Consider the following 13,616-nt stretch of genomic DNA (forward strand, 5'->3'; position numbering starts at 1 on the left):
ACCCAGAACGGAGCTATGCCAAACTCCGTATAATTCGCCCGTAATCTTTTCGTTCTTCGTTGTTCTTTGGCTGTTTGGGATTCCACACGCACCTCTTCTATCTTACCACTCATTGCCCGTCACGCATTATAGCCTGTGCTCCTAAAAACAGCTGACATGCACCCACTCCAACCATCAGCTCTGCTTTAGTTCCAATGGATGTAATCCGAGCCTTATTGTGTGTGTGTGCCTCACGGCTGGCCGCGGAAAACACGGGCATCAACGGGGTTCAAGCTGGCCTGTCTAATTCCGCCCTCTTCATGCCTCCATGTCCTCCATCAGTGCAGTACACACTTCGTATTACTGAATACCTAGCTCCTCGCTTGAATCCCCATACACGTATGCCGCCGTCCCATCTCAGTATCTTACCATTTTGAGCACTGGCCCGGTGGTCCCCGGCTAGGTAGCATCAAAGCCAAGTGCCGTGACATATCCTGCCCCTTGTCCGCAAGCAGCCGTGCGGTGTCTACGAGTCGCTCAGGGTTTATTCCCTGAGATGCCACCTTTACATGCAATAGACGTCCGGATGCCTGCAGACTGCGTCTTTTCCGGATGTCATCCATTAGCCAATGTTACATACGGGAGCGGTAACGAAAATCATACTCGTACCTGCGCAAAGGCCTTGTCGAGCCGCTGCCTTGCCTTGCCCTGCTCTTCCATGATCTGCCATGGAAGAAATTCCGCCTCTCCACATCGATGACCCTTTCCCCGTAATCATCTCCATTGGGCGAATCGTAACGTTCTCCTCTGACTAGACCGGGGGTAGCGCGCGTTGCGGACATTCAAGATGATAATCTGTTATTCAACAGAATCCCCGGGGTCCTAAAAAACCCCGTCTAGAACCCCGGTCTGGAGCCCCGGAAAGACCCTTGAGATGCTATACCCACTGCCTGTAATCGACGCCTTGATATTCGCTTCTTTGGCCGCCTACTGTATGGAGATTCTACCTCGTTACAAGTGTTCTCCACGAGGCTTGAAATTAGTTGCTTCAAAAGACGGAGCGTATATCCTTCCGCTTCAGTGCCAACGTCCATCACACCAATCCCTGTCAAGGGCTTGTGGATATATTTCCTCAACCAAAGAGATCTATTCTCTTTCAAGCATTGGACTATTTCATGTAGCAAACAAATCATACTGTAGCTGAATATTCTTACACAGAATATCCAATTCTCCCCCGCATACGACGAACCGTGTCAAGCCTTGCTGAACCAGGGGTTTGCTCAATAGATCCGGCGTTGCACATTGTCTACACTTAGACAAGATCGTAGACGTTGATGATGCGTACAGTAGAACCACAAGCAACCTTGAGATACATACTGCCGCCAATAAATCCCTGAGAAGACGATTTCAAAAGTTCATTGTGTACGAAAATGAGAGATAAGGAACAAGAAAGGGCAGAAGGAAAGCGGACGTTTAGCATACAGTTGTTGATGGTCCGAGCTGGCGCTGCCTGCTTGAACCAACATGATAATGTCGCATTGATGCCTGAGCTAGGCTTGAATACGAAGTTGATAGACGCACTGGGCAGTGTCTAGCATGATCTATTTCCAAAAACGAGTATCATATTCCGAGTCGAATGCAAGCAAGCATCAATGCTTGACCAGTTGCATGGATTGGAGATAACCGATGGTTCGATACACGTACATGTACTCACAGATATCGAGAAACGGAGATTCGTCAGATGATCATCACACGACATGATGACAGGGTAACCTTGCCGGTTTTTTAGAATGATCAACCATGCTGTCCTTGTTTTGCAAGTGTATAATTGCTTGCGTTGGCTCAAGCAAGTCTGTCTGGCCATGAAGTTGGAGGGTGGCAGCGAAATTTGGAGGCGTGTATAACACGCCCTATCACCCATGCAAGTGCGAAATCCCCGCAAATGATATGAAAGCACTAATCATGGGGTAACAAGGCCGTCGGAATTGTTTCGTGGTATGCGAGTCAGAGTACCTTATCTTTGGATGAATTCAGACACTGCTCTTTGTGCTTTTTGAGTTGCAAAATGCAATTTGATTCTTAGGTTATAGGGTAGCTAAGGTAGTTTGAGATGCAGGCCATCGAGACCAAATATACTTCCTCACCAAAGAGAATACTAGATTGGTCAAATAATGAAGAATGATTATCAAATACTTGGAAATAAACACAAAGTCTCATTGTTTATGTGGTATCGATACTCGCTATTTTCTTGACAATGCTGCATTTATTTTGGTGTTCATGTACTCTGTGATTGAATGCCTCTTCATCAGTGCTTCATGATGCGGCCTTGCAGCTTATGTCATGATTTTTCTCGCCACACGTGCTCCAACTTTGCAATCAACGTCGCAAAAAATCCCTTATCTTATCGGCAGCCCAAATTTTGTGCAGCAATATTGCCCCTCCAAACACCACAAAGAACGGACAATCAATATCAAAATCGTCTTTGCTCTCCGTTGACTGTATTTTCTGTCATCACGACTTCTGTGCTTGTGCAACATTGAGAGCCAGATCCGATAGACGTATAATCTCGCTCAGATCGCTTTACAGACGCCGCCATGGCCGCCCCGTTGGCTCAACCCACTGAGCCATCCGCGACTCCGACTGTCGCAACGGCGAAACCGATTCACAGCCTCGTTCTTGATACTGGTCCGCTGATTAAGAACGATCCTCCTGCCAGTGTTCTCATCGCCAAGGCTGAAAAGCTCTACACTCTCCCCAATATCATCAGCGAAATCCGCGACGTTGCGACCAGATCAAGAGTCGAAACGACGCTTCTCCCATTCGTCGAACTTCGGTCGCCCAGGCCTGAGAGCTTAAAGTTCATTGCCGACTTTGCGAAAAAGACTGGTGATTATGGAGTGCTCAGCAGACCGGATATGGAGGTGCTTGCGCTGGGATACGAATTGGAATGCGAGAGAAACGGAGGTGACTGGAGACTGAGGAACACACCGAACCAGAAGAGATTGAACGGCAGGCCGCAACAAGATAAACCAGCGGAGGAAGCGAAGGAGGAGCAAGCGCAAGAAGAAGAAGTTCAACAGGCCGTAGACACCGAACAGGCTTCAGAAAGCGCAGAACAACAAACAGATGCCCAGTCTGAGCAGCATGCCGAGAACAGCCTCAACGATGACTTGCAGAACCTGGGTCTGGAGACCTCTGACAAGAATGAAGAGCAATCCGCAACGCCTGAGGTATCGGAATCTGTTGAAGAAACCCAGGATTCTACCCCAGCTGTACAGCAGCCCGAAGAGGCCTCAGAAGAGTCTGACGATGAGGGCTGGATCACCCCCTCCAACCTCAAGAAGCAGCAAGCCATAGACTCTGGCGCAAACGGCACCAACGACAAAGCTCCTCCCAAGATTCTACAGGCTGCCATCCTGACCTCCGATTATGCCATGCAAAACGTCGCACTGCGCGTCAACCTCAACCTCGTCACGCCCTCCTTCTCCCGCATCACATACCTCAAGACGTGGGTTCTGCGCTGCCACGGCTGCTTCAACATCACAAAGGACATGAACAAGCAGTTTTGCCCCAAGTGCGGCCAACCCACCCTCACGAGGACAAGCTGCTCGACGGACCAGCACGGCAACTTCAAGATTCACCTCAAGCAGAACTTTCAGTGGAATAACCGCGGAAACGTGTTTAGCGTGCCCAAGCCAGTCCACGGCAGTGCCAACGGAAGGCTGCCCAAGAATGTTGGTGGCAAGAATGGCTGGGGCAGGGATTTGATCCTGGCTGAGGACCAGAAGGAGCACGTCAAGGCGCTGGATGATCAGCGGAGGCAGAGGAAGAAGGATTTGATGGACGAGGATTTCTTGCCTGGTCTTTTGACGGGTAACAGGTCGGGTGCGGGCGGCAAGATCAAGGTTGGTGCAGGACGAGCCGTGAACTCTAGGCGGAAGCGGTAGATGGAGAGAGAGGCTGGTTACGGTTGTTATTAAAAAGAAGATGAAAAGGCAGATATAGAAGTGAATATCCATCATGATTGTATGACTTTATAGCACACACACATATAAACAAAAATGGCAGAAAAAAGATCATGGCAGAGAGCACCAAATGTCTATCAACCCCGAAGAAGTGTTTGTATGTGTTTTTCATTTTTCATTTCTTTTAATTTGCGTATGCGCAAATGAGCCCAAGTACATGTAATCGCCTAAGAAACGCCAAATCCATTCCCCAATCATTGAGAAAGATTCCAATCCAGAAAATAGTGAACTTGTCATCCATCCATCCATCCATCATCCACCAAGTCAGACACGCACTCCCCCTTCAGTAGTCTCCATTGTCTCCGCCAAACAAGCAATCCTGTTCGCTCATGCGTATTTCGCCATCGATACTATGCGAGGAAAGTAAAGCCACCCGGTTACCCGAATTGGGACGAATGGCCGGCTAGGTGGCTCTCCAACCGAGAGTATAGCATCCTCTTCATCTCATATCTCCAACAGAAGAAAGTGACGGTTCAATTACCCCCTCTTAAGCATGCCCGAGGTTGCTCCCAATTAGCGCCGCTAAGGATTTCTTCTTTTCGCTAATGGTTCGAGGGGCATCTCAATGATGCGACTTTACATAGCCTCCTCCTCTAGAAACAAAACACAGTCAGACACATGAATCCCTCCATAACACAAACGAAACGAGCTGGCTACTCACTCTGCTGCGTCAAAAGCAGGTTAAAGCGGCGCTTCAGCGTCACGCGCTGGCGAGACCACTTGTCGTCGGGAGAGAAGCGCGCCGGGTGCGCAGACTTGGTGACCTGGCCGTGGGCGACCTTCTTGAGGGTGTAGAGGCGGTTGCCGCTGGCGTCGAGGGTGTACATGAGATGCATGATGGGCGGGTGGGCGAGAGTCGGTTCAAGGGGGGAGATTTGTATTTGGAATATGGCCTCTGGTGTGTGTGCCAATTGGGTTCGTTTCGACTTGTGGGATTTGAATTGGATGAAGTTTTTGGTGATGCGTTTTGGTAGCTTTGGAAAAAAATTGGTGAAGTGGAGACTTGGGAAAAATTGGCCTTGGAGATTTTCCACTATCGATAAGGCGCGCACTGATAACGTCTGAGCTAAACCCACCTTGGTCACATACCAATCGCAAGCAGATTCAAGAATTACAGTTTACTTCACTCAGTAGAAATAGTAAGACATGTGCATTTCGAGGCGCAAAGATTATTCATAAATGAAGGCGAAAGCACAAACACTATGCAAAACTATGAAATAAAAATAGTGGTTGGACCGTCATTAAATAGTCAACCAAATGTGAAGGTAGAGGCGAATGATCGCTCAAAAGGAATGTCCAGAACGAAACTGAGGGGGGATCTTCTCCAGACCCAACCCAATATCCACAACCCTTTCAGTATCCCAGTGTTGGTCGTTCAGAAGTGGTCACCAATCGACCTCCATCACATCTCCTCTCCCACACGGGCTTTCTTGTCGCCAACCCAGCCCTCGCGCTCATAGAAGCGGAATACGAGGTCGTAATCCTCAAAGTCATGCACGATGCGATCAATGCGGCGGTATCCGCGCACAGAGTCGATGAATCGCTGGGCAGCAAGGCCCTTGGCTTCAGCCTTGGCCACACCGTAAGCGTTGTCGCCACGGCCCTTGGCCTCGAACAAAGTGACGCTGAAACGGCCAGGCTTGAAGATTTCAACAACGTGCTCGATAATCTCCGCGGTGGTTCGGCCGCTCTGGCCGCCTGGAACGTTGGTTTCGAATGAAGCAAACGAAAAGCCAGTCTCAGGCGTAACGTGAACGCTAAAGTAGTGCCCGGCGTTCTTGCCGCTCTCCTGACCGTCCTCCTGCGTGGCCGGGGGCGGAGGGATGATGCCGTTGGCAGAGAATCCACATGGGCTGAAGAGGTAGGAATCGATGCGGGCATCTGGGTAGACGGAGGTGGGATAGACGTCGGCGAGACCGCACTGCTCCGACACAACAGTGCCGAGGGCGTGGCCTTCGGTAGTGAGGCCCTCGATGTCCCCGAGCTTCTCGCAGGGCTCATGTAAATCAGACTCCATGCCATCGGCAAAGACGTCAACCTCACCAAGCGGAGTCGAGGTCCCGCTAACGGCATTTTGACGAGCCTTGGTCTCGGCAGAGAGCTTGTCGCACGCGACCGCACTCGCGTGTGCCAAGTAAAACTGCTTGGCATTCTCTGGGTCGAGATCCGTCATCAAAATCTCCAGCGTCTCGTCACTCCCAGGTCCTCCATGTCCTCCAAAGCTGGCGGGAATCGAAAAGCTGGCCGGAGCCACCTCATTCTTCTCCGAGTCAGGGGTCAAGGGCGGGGTGAACTCTCGGTTGGGAGACGTGATGTAGAGGTACCAGTGGTCTCCGTTCATCTTTCCCACCATGTAGGCACTGCCGCCATCAACCATGTCGTCCAAGTACTTGACCTCCTGCTTCCAGCTTCGGTGGGGGCCGTGTTGCTTGTCAGGGAAGAGAAAGTTCTTGCGGCTGTAAAAGACCCGGTAAGGAGTAGCAATGGCCTTGATCTCCTTGGCAGACGTAGCATTGCCAAAGGGGAAGCCCGCATGCTCAGCAGCGATGTGAAGCAGGCGCTGAAGTCCAAGCAGGAGAGTGGTGGTGCCACAAGTCTTCAAGATGAGCTTGTGAGGGAAGACAAACATGCTCGACTCGGAGAGAAGATAGGCGTCAACAGCGTCAGATTCGAGCACTGAGAGAATCTTGCAGTTGACCATGTCGAGCATGGTCTCCCAAGTCTCAGAGGACACGGCTTTGAGGCCCGCAGGTTGAGCGCCCCTGGGGAGTGCCGTAGCGCTCGGCGCAAACCATACCTCTAGGAGCTTTTCAGGGCCTAATTATTGGAACAATTTGTTAGTAAAAACATTCTATGAGAATATACGCGAGAGAGTAATGCATGCATACCTTCAAAGGCATAGGTCGAGTCCAATTCCGCGGCATTGTCATGATTGATAGTCAAGTGGGGAGTTGCCGATGACGGGGAAAAGGTGTAATTGTTGGGGACCGACAGGTTCGCCATTCTCGTTGATGATTTGCTGCTGCTACTCGCAGTCCAAAGCAGAAGACCAAATAAAAGAAAATTACCGTCGACGTTCGAGCACGCTGTTGCTATGCCCGTCTGACGATGAGTCCGCGGAGCACTAGCTGCCACTCAAACAGACTTTGCGGCGTCTGCTTGAGAGAGTAGGCCCACAGGAATGTGGTGAGTCCAACGACGCTGGCGGAAGCCAGCAGCAATGGGGATGGTGTAAGAACGGCTAACGTCTCAAGAGGACGTTATGGAGGCCGGGGACAGAGGGGGTAGAAAAACCGCTTCTGCGACGAAATTTTGCGCGGAGATGTATTGTCCGATACTCAGGGGACGGTATCGGATCTGGTGAATTTTGCCAGGGGCTGTTGACTTGGGAGAAGCGGGTTTGAGTTGAACTTTGTTCGATATCTTAATGTCTGGGTTGCTTGAAGGGGTGCTATCGGGGCCTAGATGGAGAGAATCATGGGTCAGTCCTCAGTCTGTGTGGCTGGATCATGGAAGTGGTAAACTGCTCGAGCTGGAGAAAGAATAAAGCAAGCAAAGACATACTTTGAAGGTCGCGAAAAGAGGAATCGCAGGAGATCAGTTGATCGCATAGAAGGCCAAAGCGAGAACCAGAGAGGTGTCAGTCAGGCCACTAGAGATAGCGGCCGGTTGAAGATGTCTTTCGAGGACAAGGAAACGTCTAGTCTCTCATATCCAGGAGATAAAAAGTCGCTGCAAGAGAGCCACAAGAAGCTTTCCTGAATCGACAGGTGGTCGTGTGACGTGGGCGTCCTACTGTCGCGAATTGGAGGGCGTAAACCAGCAAGGCGATGTTTTTTCCAGTTTTTTTTTTCCTGTCCCCGCGGGGATGGATCTGTAGGGACAAAGGCCGCTGCTAAGTGGTCGGGAGACGGTGGCTGGCGGCGCAGATGGGCTGCTATGGGGATGTACAAAGTATGGACAGGATGAATCAGGTCAAGAGAAGCAGAGCTTTCAGACAGCGGGTGCGGAAACAGAGTTTGGAATTGTTTGTGCGGGTTGAGATTTTATTTTGGCTACGAGGTTTGTGTTTGTGTGATACTGTAGTGAGGATGCAGCCCAATCAGGACCCGGCGCCGGGTACCCTGCAGTACCTGGCTGCGGGCAGATGCAGCTGAGGTACCTGCGGCTACAGCTACAGCACAAGGCTCCACTAACAAGCAGGGGGGAAAAAAGTAAAGTGCAGGTGCAGTGATGGATGAATTGAATTTTGATGGCAAACAAAAAAAGACAGCCAGCCGCAAACGACGTGGCCATTTCTCCCTACATTTCGGCTGTATACATTCGTGCCCATAACAGAGAGACAAAGCGTCAGATGTAGCATTCACAAGTTTGTGTCCTTTACATTTACTGTGCAATCCCAGCATCTCAGCTGTACGAGTACAAATATCTTCCATGTTGACATCACACCTCACGATCCTCTCCATGTAATTTTTTTTTCTTCCTAGAGGTACCCACTTATGATGGCCAGGCACTCCCAGATAAGCCACGGCGCGCACCGCCAGCCAGAAACGGCCCAAGTGCTGCTGTATTTTCTGCCAGTATAAACCAGGGCTTGGATAGAGGGGCAGCGATGGACCGGCGGGGCTACCGGAAGAAGAAATCAGCTTGAAACTTTGTTGCCAGAGGCCATTTGCCTGTGGCTTTTGGATGACGAAAATATGTATTGAAGCTGCCAGAGCTGTAAATGGGGGGTTTTTGGGCTCTTGTTGGTTGGGTCGCCTAAAGCAGGGCTGGAAGTTGGGCGCCTGGCTGTAAGGAGGTGGTATATGTGCTTTGGACTTCTTTCATCACCAAAGACAGCAGAGACGCAGCCCTGGAGCCCCTTTCCGCTCTGCCAGGTACCCGTAGACATGTATGTGCAAGTATTGGGGTATTAGGTTGGGCACTGATGGATGACATTCGGTCAGGCAGCGTGGCGGAGTGGCTGCATTCACTCAGCGCAAGGGATATATCGAATGCATGTCGCGTGCTTCACAATGTCTCATTACGCAGCACCGCGGGAAGACTTACTATCAGCTCTCCACCATGCATATGCGCATTAGTACGTAGGGCAGATAGCGCGTAATATGCGGTAAGTGGACATGGATTCGAGATACTGAAGCTGCTTCCATACTACTAAAAATCTCAGCCTGTCTATGTATCCCGCTCGAAGCCCTCTGGAAAAATCTAGTCGTGAAACCAGCCTCTGTCGACTGGGAGAGTGCCTAGGGCTTAATCCTTCGTCCACGTAATATCAAGTAACTACCTGTCTAGACAAGGGAGGTAGCGGAAGCACCCGCTTCAAAGGGCGCCTGTTCCACATGTATGCAAGTCTCACAGCTCCAGCACAGCCATTACTGCGAGGATGGGGTATGTACGGCGAGGTATGCTATCACGAAAACAATTGTGGCACAAGTAAATGCAGTGCAGCGCCATGTCATGTAACTTCTGCCCCAGCAACCTTCTTCTCGAGCTGCGAGGTTATGCCTACGAATATGTGGAACAACGAGCAGTCCTTGTACTTGTCCACCAGCGTTTCTTCGCCCTTATCCTGGGGCTTGTCGGGCTTCTCATCGCTTGATATATCCCGGCCATTCACTACCGTTCCCGCTGGGTAATGCGGCCGCTGACCTTCCTCGACGAGGGCGATAAACTGCGCGTCAATGGGTACGGATCCTAGGAACGGTACCTTGAACTCCTCCGCCATGGACCGCCCGCCACCGGACCCGAAGATGTCGGTGCACTCGGAGCAGTGCGGACAGACGAAGCCGCTCATGTTTTCCACCACTCCCAGCACGCGGATGCCCGTCTTGACGCAAAAGTTGAGCTCCTTGCGCACGTCCGCCGTGGCCACTGCCTGGGGCGTCGTCACAACCACCGCGCCAGCCACCTGGCCTGGGCGGGCGTCCTTCTGCAGCGTTTCGGCTAGTGATATGTGCTCGTCGCTGGTTCCCGGAGGAGTGTCGATGAGAAGGTAGTCGGTATCGTCCCACAGCACGTCCTTGAGGAACTGTCGAATCATGGCCGTCTTCTTGGGGCCTCTCCACACCACCGCGTCGCCTCTTTGGGGCAGCAGGAATCCTAGACTCATGGCATGCAGACCCCCCAAGCCGGTTTCAGGATCTGCCTCATGGACGGGAACCGGAGCCCATCCTCCCGGTACCTGTTTGACCTTGGAGGCCTCGATCGATAGCATGCGCGGGATGGACGGGCCGGTCAGGTCGACATCGAGGATTCCCACCGAGTGGCCGGCGAGCGTCAGAGACAGGGCCAGCTGTGTCGTCACCGAAGATTTGCCCACGCCTCCTTTACCGGAGAGCACCTGTAGTTGCCAGAGAGCCGCAGATTAGCACGCTGTAATTGTAACTGTAACTGTAACTGAGCCCGTCGGATGTTTTGACTGACGTACCAGCACAACGTGCTTGACCTTTTCCAAACCCATGGCGATTCTGCTGCTTAGCCTGAGCGTCGATGGCGCTTCAGCATCAACATCAGCATCAGCGTAAATCTGCTTGACCAGACAAGGCCAGAACGATTAAATGTTGTTTTAAGCCGTCTCTGGAGCTGATTTGTAAGAATGAAGCAATCGTTCGGCCACAGGTTGATTAGCAAGCGCCGATGAACGGACGGCGGCTCGGGCGCCCGAATTTGCCCCGCCATTGACATTTTCTTCTTGGCTCACTAAAATTGGAAAATTGCCCCTCCAAGACTCCGTATCGATTAGGCGGGCCACTGCAACTCCTTTGGAGATTATTCATGATACTCGCTCGCAGTCTATGTATATACAAGACGCCAAGTCTATCTGTGCATATAGTAATTCAATTCACTACATCTGCCCACAGTCTCACCATTTTTGCCAAAATAATCCCTGACTCTCCATAATTGGATCTTCGCCCGCCCGCCGAGATACAGGTATATACCAACCTACACATGTACTTCACCCCCTTGTTCCAATTCTTCCACACTACCTGTAGATGCAATAGATCAAATCGAGTGTCATGTACCCCCAGCTGCCCCTGGCCGAGGCTCTTGTGTCCCATCAGAGAATTTCTCCTCTTGCGGTGATCGAGCGTCTTTCTGGGTGCCTTGGTTGTCTTTGTCTGCAGTGGGCAGGATCTGAATGGAGCCCTTTTGATATGCCACCACAGGTCGAGTGCCATCGCAATATCCCAAAACTTCAAATGAGAAGTTTTGGCTGAGATTCAGTGGAATGGAATCGTTGAAGCGGACTATTGGACCACCTTCCACTGTGAATCCAATGAACTCGCCCAACACTGAGTTCTCGAGGTCGTCTTCAAGATTCCCTTGGATTGTGTTTCTGTAGATGATAATGAGAGTTAGCATGGATAGACCGACAAGGAAATACCGTGACCTTACACTTCACTCATAGAAGGGACGCTACTCTTCATGATGGAACCATTTCTAATCTTCTTGACTCGCTTCTTTGTGCAGTCGTGGATAAGATGCAACAAGCCAGCAATGACGAGAACGGGCGTTCCCAAGGCCAGAGCCCACGGCCTAATACCAATGGTTAGCACTTTGAAATACATCCCTTGCTTATAGTCAATAGACTCACGGGTGTCTTCTGTTTCGCAATGAATGTGCCATGGCAAGGATGATGCCCATCATCGCAATCAGTGATCCAACCTGGATCATGGTCCAAGTTGACCAATAAAGGGAAATGAGATTCTCTCCGTCGCAGAACTGCAGAGCCAACAGTGCAAAAGCTTCCATAATTACTACAGCAGCTGAAACCAGAACACAGGCAAGACACACGAGCATGTATTTGATCAAGCTCCTCGACCGCCTCTGTGGCTGGTGACTGAATTCCTCGTTCGTTTCTTGGGTTCTGTATCAAGATTCAGTTAGCACGAATAGAATAGAATAGTTGTATATATGTTCAAAAGATCCAAAGAGGGATGATGTACTTTGTGTATGTCCAAGATGCGATGAACAGGATCACAAGATTCAGCACAAACATGAACCAGTAGAGAATCTTGAAATGCCACCGGTCTAAGTCTGATGCAAACTGCGCGTATCGTTGGCAGAGATCCTCATCTCTCATAAATGCTTTGGCCATGACTTCTATTCTGTCCAAAAAAGAAGAAAGAAATGAGCAGTATGGGGGAATAGATAGTAGAAAGGTTGGTAAGATGATATCCTCTTGGATGCTATTCAGAGACAGATTGTACCAACTAGCAGTGAAAAAGAGACCTTTGCTGATGAACAGACTAAGACAACATAGTTTGGGTGTCCTCCCTTTATCTATATTTTTTACTCTAAATCATCAGCCTCCTAGCTACACTACCCCATCGGGAGTTGGCTGCTAATCGCTCCATGCATAAATGTACATAACCCTTGCTCGGGTAGAACCAACGGGATTCAGGTCATGGTCACACCGACATCCGTGATAAGCGATGGCTCATTCATCCATGGATACCAATATAGAATAAAAATAGAGGAACATGCAAACGACGAGGTACATGTAAATCGAGATGCTTGCTGTTTCGAGGCACTGCCGGCTGATGATCTGCGTTTTCGGGCCCCCAATCTTCTCTTCGGAGCAAACACTCGGGACCAAGAAGATGGTGCCGCTTTTTTGGGTCTGGGGGCTGCAAAACAGGTCGTCCTAGAGTCATAGCTTTCACGGGTGTGGCAGAATACTCGCAATTCATTCGTCACTTTTAAAAGTTGACCCGTGTGGCGAGCACTGCCGGCCGGGAACGGGAGTTGGAGTGGTCATGAAGCCCCAGGAAGACACTTGTATTGGGGAGATGATGTTCTTGAAGGAGAGTAAAGTTCCCCCCTAAAAGTACGACTATTCGAAGGTCATAAAGATGAAGGTATCCTAAGAGAGGCAAATACTATCTGCAAAATTGTACGCTCTTTGAGCTTATGGATGGATCGAAAGATCAAAATCTTTGTGATATGGAGTTGGACTTATGAGGGTCATGACTGCTATAGTACACAGAAAAATATGTCGTTCATTATACATTTGTGGTTTGGCGTTTGGAATGCGGTGTTGGGTGGGCGAGTGGCAGATACACACGTGCAAACTATGGCTTCCCATGCCACACATTCCCGCCACCCTGTCTAATATGAAACCAATCCCTTGGGTACTGACAGCCCATGGATTGGCCCCTACCGAAGTCCAAGCTTCGCTGCCGCCGTTGTTGAACGTGGCCCATTCTTGGCGTTCTCAAACAGTAGCCCGAGCCGATTCTGGAAGTCCGCTGCTACACAACTCGAGACTTACATGATGGAACATGACCCAGTTGAGCCCCTTAACAAACGGCCATTGTCTTTCCAAGCACCCGGAATATGTCACATCCTGCAGCCCTATATGTGATTCGGAGCACATGTTCGTAGCCCTGTTTGTTGGAAGCGGTTACTTGTCATTGCGGTATCCGAGGTTGAGGTAACAAGACATACTATCCACAGTCATATCCTTGTTTGCGGCTGGCTCAGCCAACGTTGGCGCCAAGACGCGATGAGCAGAAGCTGGAAATAGCCGATGTACCAAACGAACGAATCTCAGCTGACAAGAACGGTAGATGTAACGGAGGTCCGAGAATATCACGGAAAGTCGAG

The 13,616-nt window shown here is 50.4% G+C and overlaps 5 protein-coding genes across 5 annotated transcripts; 1 reads left to right on the forward strand and 4 right to left on the reverse strand.

Moving 5' to 3' along the window:
• Positions 1–2,417: 2,417 nt before the first annotated feature.
• On the forward strand, positions 2,418–4,078 carry M431DRAFT_505867 (hypothetical protein). The gene has a single exon (XM_024918705.1). It carries the CDS (start codon positions 2,574–2,576, stop codon positions 3,924–3,926), a length of 1,353 nt encoding a protein of 450 aa, XP_024778028.1. The 5' UTR covers positions 2,418–2,573; the 3' UTR covers positions 3,927–4,078.
• Positions 4,079–4,580: 502 nt separating this feature from the next.
• On the reverse strand, positions 4,581–4,840 carry M431DRAFT_3329 (hypothetical protein; the record flags this gene model as incomplete). Its single annotated transcript, XM_024914370.1, has 2 exons — positions 4,581–4,597; positions 4,666–4,840. The coding sequence occupies 2 exons, from the start codon at positions 4,838–4,840 to the stop codon at positions 4,581–4,583; spliced, it is 192 nt and encodes a 63-aa protein (XP_024778029.1).
• A 566-nt stretch (positions 4,841–5,406) lies between these two features.
• On the reverse strand, positions 5,407–7,007 carry M431DRAFT_78289 (hypothetical protein; the record flags this gene model as incomplete). The annotated part of the gene is made up of 2 exons (XM_024922672.1): positions 5,407–6,821; positions 6,893–7,007. 2 exons carry the CDS (start codon positions 7,005–7,007, stop codon positions 5,407–5,409), a joined length of 1,530 nt encoding a protein of 509 aa, XP_024778030.1.
• Positions 7,008–9,150: 2,143 nt separating this feature from the next.
• On the reverse strand, positions 9,151–10,636 carry M431DRAFT_505870 (hypothetical protein). Its single transcript, XM_024918706.1, has 2 exons — positions 10,435–10,636; positions 9,151–10,347 (listed from the first exon to the last, which is right to left on the reverse strand). The coding sequence occupies exons 1-2, from the start codon at positions 10,465–10,467 to the stop codon at positions 9,463–9,465; spliced, it is 918 nt and encodes a 305-aa protein (XP_024778031.1). The 5' UTR covers positions 10,468–10,636; the 3' UTR covers positions 9,151–9,462.
• A 385-nt stretch (positions 10,637–11,021) lies between these two features.
• M431DRAFT_79393 (hypothetical protein) lies at positions 11,022–12,105 on the reverse strand (the record flags this gene model as incomplete). The annotated part of the gene is made up of 4 exons (XM_024922807.1): positions 11,022–11,343; positions 11,403–11,543; positions 11,602–11,874; positions 11,954–12,105. 4 exons carry the CDS (start codon positions 12,103–12,105, stop codon positions 11,022–11,024), a joined length of 888 nt encoding a protein of 295 aa, XP_024778032.1.
• Positions 12,106–13,616: the final 1,511 nt, after the last annotated feature.

This window comes from Trichoderma harzianum (assembly GCF_003025095.1).
Source record: "Trichoderma harzianum CBS 226.95 unplaced genomic scaffold M431scaffold_3, whole genome shotgun sequence".
In the NCBI taxonomy this organism is placed as follows: Eukaryota; Fungi; Ascomycota; class Sordariomycetes; order Hypocreales; family Hypocreaceae; genus Trichoderma; species Trichoderma harzianum.